This window comes from Galeopterus variegatus, unplaced genomic scaffold (genome assembly GCF_000696425.1).
Source record: "Galeopterus variegatus unplaced genomic scaffold, G_variegatus-3.0.2 Scaffold1322, whole genome shotgun sequence".
NCBI lineage: Eukaryota > Metazoa > Chordata > Mammalia > Dermoptera > Cynocephalidae > Galeopterus > Galeopterus variegatus.
The window spans coordinates 436,793-442,932 of record NW_007727433.1 but is presented as its reverse complement, the minus strand read 5'-3'; the positions used below and the strand labels follow the sequence as shown (position 1 = coordinate 442,932).

The following is a 6,140-nucleotide window of genomic DNA, read 5'->3' as shown; positions in this document are numbered from 1 at the left end:
AAAAAAAAAAAAAAAATGGTGTTTTTTCTTGCAGAGGGCCCTGGTTTCAGGTTTTTTCAGAGTTTTTTTTTTTTTTTTTTTTTTTTTTTTTTTATAAGATGACCGGTAAGGGGATCTCAACCCTTGGCTTGGTGTTGTCAGCACCACGCTCAGCCAGTGAGCAAACCGGCCATCCCATATATAGGATCCGAACCCGTGGCCTTGGTGTTATCAACACCGCACTCTACCGAGTGAGCCACAGGCCGGCCCAGAGTTTTTTCTTTGTGGTATCTTTTGCAGCATTCCTCTGTCCCCAGTACCTTCTGTGAAGTGGAAACGCTTGATTACGTTTTGGTTAAAAGCAGATTTTTGCACCAGGGAATTTGGTTTTAAGTCTGAGTAAAATGAATGTAAAACAGAAGCAAGAGTCAGGGCTCTGCACAGGGAGAACAAGAGGACAGTGGCTTTGCTTCTGTAAGTGAAAATAAAATTACTGATTTTTAGTACTAATACTTTTTATTCTGGGCTCAATTTTTACATCTACGCTGGCTGAAAAGAAATCTCATCTCACAGAGTTAATCCATTCTGATTTAATCCAAAGTGTAGGATGTAAACAGGAAATCATTGATTGACTCTACTTGATTAGGTTTTACTAAACCCAGGAGATCTGGTTCTATTTAATCTCATCACTTTTTTTTTTCTTTTGGTGGCTGGTCAGTACAGGGATGGAACCCTGGACTTTGGTGTTATCAGCACCAAACTCTGACCATTAATTTCTTTTTAAATTGCCCTTAAGGGCACAACAAAGACTATGGGAGCCTGAGGGCCAGCACTTCCAAATTCCAGAGCAACAGGTTATTAACTTCTTGAAAGTCCTCAAAGGCATGGTTAGCAGCGGCCAGCCCAGCTGCCTCTTCTGGCCTCACCGGTGTGGGCGGTTGAGCCTGTGTATTAAAGATGGCACTGCTACTGCAGGCCCAGAGCTGCTCGCCCTGCTGACCACATGGGGGACCCACACCCAGCCTATGGAGCTCAGCCAGGACCGGGCCAGCTGGGCCTGTGACTGGGGCATCCAGACAGGATCTTACACTGAAGAGCAGTCAGCATCTCCACGCTTGTGTGGTGTGCACAGGTTTTGTTAAGATGGGGCCTATTGACTGTGGAGAGTAGGGCATTTAGAGTCTAATTTTTGGGCTTGCTGGCTGTTAAGTTAATAGTGAGCCAATTTTAACGTATGAAATATTTGACAAGTCTAATGTGCTTTCTTTTTTTTTTAAAGATGACCAGTAAGGGGATCTCAACCCTTGACTTGGTGTTGTCAGCACCACGCTCACCCAGTGAGCTAACCGGCCATCCCTATATGGGATCCAAACCCGTGGCCCTGGTGCTATCAGCACCACACTCTCCTGAGTGAGCCACGGGCCGGCCCCTAATGTGCTTTCTATACAGGTTAAGTAGCACTGGATTTCTCTTGCTAAAATTGAGCTCCTGTGAGGAATCCAAAGTGACTAAATGCAACAGAGACTCTGGGAGCTTGAGGGCTTGAGGGCAATAAATAGAGAACACGCTCCATGACCTAGATGGCTTCGGGAGTAAAGCAGTCCTGTCAAGAGCTGTTTGAGTGAAAAAGATAGTGTCCTAAAGACACCAGCAAGCTCTTGCTGAATCATCTCAGAGTATCCACCTGACCTTCAGGTACCCCAGGCAGGCTGCGTGTGGGGAACGTCAGTACAGCAGAGTATCACCTTCATCCAAGGGAGCCCTCTCATGAGTGGATAGAGTGGCCCAGAAACCTCTCATCAGTGGGCTAGCAGGGTGCCCCATCTGCAGGCTTGCAGGCAGGTGATTTCAAGCAGAGTTCTGCCAAGGCTGGAAATGCCAGGGTTGGGGGGTCTTCGTGGGGGCCAGGAGCGGCATTACTAGGAATGGCACCCACAGGGCAGGGTGGGGGCAATGCGCTTTAGCTCCTTGATGCCAGGCAGACCCTGATGTGGGGGCAGGACTGGAGGAGTCAGTGTGCTCTGCTGGCTCCAGCTGTTCCGTGGACTTTCTATGTTCTTGGAAATTAGGGACACTTGTTTCTCTTGATTATGAGTGATATGGAGGGGCCCTCTCTGCACCAGGCCCTCTCTGCAGAGGAAGCATTTCCAGGTGCATGAGGCAGGTACCCGCAGTCTGTGCCCCTAGCTTTAAAGGTGGGATCCTGGGCCGACCCCGTGGCGCACTCGGGAGAGTGCAGCGCTGGGAGCGCAGTGGCGCTCCCGCCGCGGGTTCAGATCCTATATAGGGATGGCTGGTGCGCTTGCTGGCTGAGCGCAGTGCGGACACCAAGCCAAGGGTTGCGATCCCCTTACCGGTGACAAAAAAGACCAAATAAATAAATAAATAAATAAATAAAAGGTGGGATCCTTCCAGGCTGCAGACAGGAAAGAGACAGAAGATAGCACCCTGCTGCTCACGGGCCCTGGTGTCTAGGGAAGGAATCTTCTGGGTCCCACAGCCCCACCCTCCTCCCCTGGATCAGGAAGAATAGTTCACTACTCTGATGTGAGTCTTGGTGCCTTAACAATTAGCGTTTTTGCCTTCTTAGCATCACAGATCAGGTGTCTGCAGAGGGACCCAGGGCCAGTGAGGTCAGACAAGGCCCTTTCTCCCCTCCTGTCAGGCATGGGAGGCTTGGTGGGCCAGCCTCGGGGAGGCTGCTGAGCTCCCCTCTGAGCTGCTCTTGCCCAGCTGAGGGCAGAGGGACTGCTGCAGCCCTACGTCATTGCAAATCTTTGTGGGAGGTGGGCGGGCTGTGCATGGGAGCGAGCGGGTAACACTCCTGGTTTCTGTCTTCTCTGAAGCATGAGACACGAGAGGCTCTGGCCCCCCGGGCTGTGCTGGAGCTGCGGCCTGGGTCCCTGCCTGGCTGTCACTTGCCATTGGCTGGGCCCTCCCTAACACTGTCCCCTCCCGGCCTCTCCTCAGGTAAGGTGCCCGGCGATGACTGCCCCCTGGTGTGGGGCCAGTGCTCGCACTGCTTCCACATGCACTGTATCCTCAAGTGGCTCAACGCGCAGCAGGTGCAGCAGCACTGCCCCATGTGCCGCCAGGAGTGGAAGTTCAAGGAGTGAGGTGGCCCCAGTGCCCACTGCGCCCGCCCAGACAGCTTCCCGCGTGACCTGACACCGCCTCGCATTGGGACTGGGTGGCCGTGGTGTCTGCTGGGAATGGTCCCCGGGGCTGTTGTGAAGTTGAAATGAGGACTGGAGCTGCCCTTGTTTTCATCACATTGACGCTTTTATCTAATAAGCAAAGTTCATTAAGCTCCCCAAGCCTTGCTGGAGGCCTCTGGTTGCTGGCTTGCTTGGAATATCGATGCAGCCTTGGTGTGTTTTGACACAAAAACGCTCATGAATAAACATGTTGATGAAGCGCTGCTGAGGCCCTCATCAAACCCTGAGTCACACCTCCGGGAAGAGAGGTAGGAGAGGAGAGCGGGAGCAGACAGCAGAGCCAGGGGCTGGGCCATGTTTGTGCAGACGGGAGACACAGGAGGTCCTCTAGCCTGATGCAAGCCTGGCCAGGGCCCAGGGACCCTACTGGTGGGAGGATGACATCCCTGAGCAGGCTGTAGTGGTGCCAAGGAGATGGGCTGTGCTGGGAATCCCGTGACAGCCTGTCCTCTCCGTCCCTCCCCTAGCTCGCACTAAAGGCATCTTCTAGTTGGTGCTGGGACTCCCCTGTGTAGGGTCGGATGTCCCAGATGTCTGAGGGCCTCCCCTACCTAGGGAATGACACCCCTTGCGAGGCTCCTTTGGCCACCTCTGTTCCCCACAACTCCTGTGGGGTGGTGGCCACTGGGGTAGCAGCAGTCCCTGCCCTGGGAGCTGCAGGTGGCTTCTGAACAGAGACCACTGCAGGTAGCATGTCTCAAGACATCCTGGGGAGTCCTTGGCACCGCTTCCCCTGCCGCGTTCTCGATAACCCCCACCCCTGTGGGGTCCGTGCTCCATGGCCAGTATGAGCCACCTTGACACTTGCTCTACCTGTGTTGGTGAGCTTCGTCTTCTCCTCTGTTGGAGAGGAGGCCCTGGGTCCAAACCCTCACCAGACTCAAAGGTCACCTGCCCCTTGCCCAGAAACACAGCTGCCAGGGCCCCCAGTGCCAGTGTTTATCCTGGGGAGGAAATTCTTAAAAGAAGACACACTGTGACAAGGACATTTGGGGAGCATAAGGTGAGAGGAAGGGGTGCCCCTGAGTGAGCTCGCTGGCCAATGTCACCTGTCATGGGGGGGCTGGTGGTCCTGCCTGGTGCTTCCCTGGAGTACTCCTGTTAGCTCTGCAAACACATCTGGCAGTTCTGGGCAGGCTGCTCTGCTCCATAACCTCTTGTCTGTATAATATCTCTGTTTCTGGCACTGGTGCCAGCCCTGGGGAGTCAGGAGGAGCCCACAGCTCAGGAGGAAAGGCAGACCCTCACAGCAGATGGGGTGTGACTGATGGGGGGCACCGCAGGCCTGCAGAAAGCGGGAATGTGATCTGTGGATTTGAACTTTCTGGGCTCACTGGGGTCAGGCCCACCCCGGGTCCCAGGCTTCCTATTCACGCTGGCCTGTGCCCACCTGCCTCCCTGCCCTGAATGCCCTCCGCTCTCCTGGCAGCTTCCCTAGGGAGTTCGCTCTGCTGCGGCTGCATTCTCTTCCTCTGTGACAGGAGGTGCCCATGAGGACTGTGAGCCTTCCCCAGCTCACCTCTTAACCCTGAAAGCCTCAAAGCCTCCGCCCTGGCTTCCCTGCACTTGGGTCTCCTCTTCTGTTATCCCCAGGCTCTAGCCAGGTCCTGTCCTCAGTGCCCTCTGTCCCCTATGGAGCTGACTTACAGCTGCCTGCCTGCCCACCCCCACCTTGAAGTCTCTGCTCTCCCGGGGAAATCACAAACCCAACCGGGGACTCTGGGCTTGTGCCTGGGGTCCCTGATTCAGGCTTATTCTTCCTCATTGTTCTGCCATCTGCCTCCTCCCAGGAAGCTCAGGGCCCCTGTGAGCTCCTCATAATATAACCTCCGCCTGCCGCCCTCCCCCAGCCCTCCCCAAGCAGGCACAGAAGCCCCTGGAGGAGAGGTCAGCCCCTGGAAGCACCCCCTTGTTGTCACCCCAGGCCTACCCTGCCACCCGCTCCATGCCCCCCCGCTCGGCTGGCCGCAGCCTCCTCAAGGCAAAGACAAGTATCCTATGTATCTCCTGGGTCCTGGCACATAGTAGGTGTTAGACCAGCCAGGAACCAACAAAAAAAAAATAAGAATAAGAAAAATACATGTCTGCCCGCCCTTCTGCTGGGCAGTGATGTGTTTCCTTCTCTTTGTGACTAGAGTATTTGGGCCACTGAATGAACGGAGAGAAGGCTTGAGGTGCACAGACAGATGGAAGGTTCTCCCAGGCCACCCACCCCAGGGGCAGAACTGGGCAGGGAGAGGCCTTGGGATCCCAGGCCAGGGGCCTCGGGTCTCCAGTCCCTCAGTCTGGTTGGGGCCTGACCTTGCCGCCCTCCTCCTGGAGGGCCTCGCCAGTAGCAGCCCTGTGGGTGGGCCTTCCCCCACGGACATGGAACGGTGATGGCCCCCATGCCCACCTGTGGACTTTTATGCCTCTGGTCAAGAAGCCCTGGGCCACGGGGTCAGTTCCCCTTTTGGGTGGGAGAAATAGCCCCCTTTGCCCTCTGGGCGCTGTGCAGTGAGCGGCTCTCTCTCCAGCCTCAGGAACACTGGGGACTCTGGGGATGTGACTCCCAGGGCTGGGGTACTCTTGCTGTTGAGGGCTCAGTGCAGCCAAGCCCTCCCCTCCTCCTGTTGAGGTCCCACTGGTGCAGTTCTGGGTCGGTGGGAGCTGCCTGGGAGGGTCCGGGCGCCCTCCCAGCCCGGGTATGGCCTGAAACCGGAGGCTGGCAGGGGTGGGGTGCGAGGGGGCGATGGACCCGTGGGAGCCTCCAGCGCTCCCCTGCGCCTGCCAGGCGCTGACTCAGCGCCGCTTCTTCCTCCAGGATGGGGGTGCCCAACGTGTCCTCTGCGCGTCCCCAGCCCTCCCGGCCAGGCGCGCGACGGCGGCTCGGACCCCCGCCCCCCGGCGCAGATATAAGGCGCGGACGAGGCTGCGGCTGCTCGGAGCCCCGACGCCGCGCCG

General features: G+C 56.4%; 1 protein-coding gene across 1 annotated transcript in view; it reads left to right on the top strand.

Moving 5' to 3' along the window:
* The window catches only part of ANAPC11 (anaphase promoting complex subunit 11), a 5,124-nt gene extending 1,724 nt beyond the window's left edge, over positions 1-3,400 (top strand). The window contains exon 3 of the mRNA XM_008576297.1: positions 2,950-3,400. Within this exon, the coding sequence (XP_008574519.1) occupies positions 2,950-3,095 (146 nt within the window). The 3' untranslated portion in view covers positions 3,096-3,400. The remainder of the gene's footprint in view (positions 1-2,949) is intronic.
* The last annotated feature ends 2,740 nt before the right edge of the window (positions 3,401-6,140 follow it).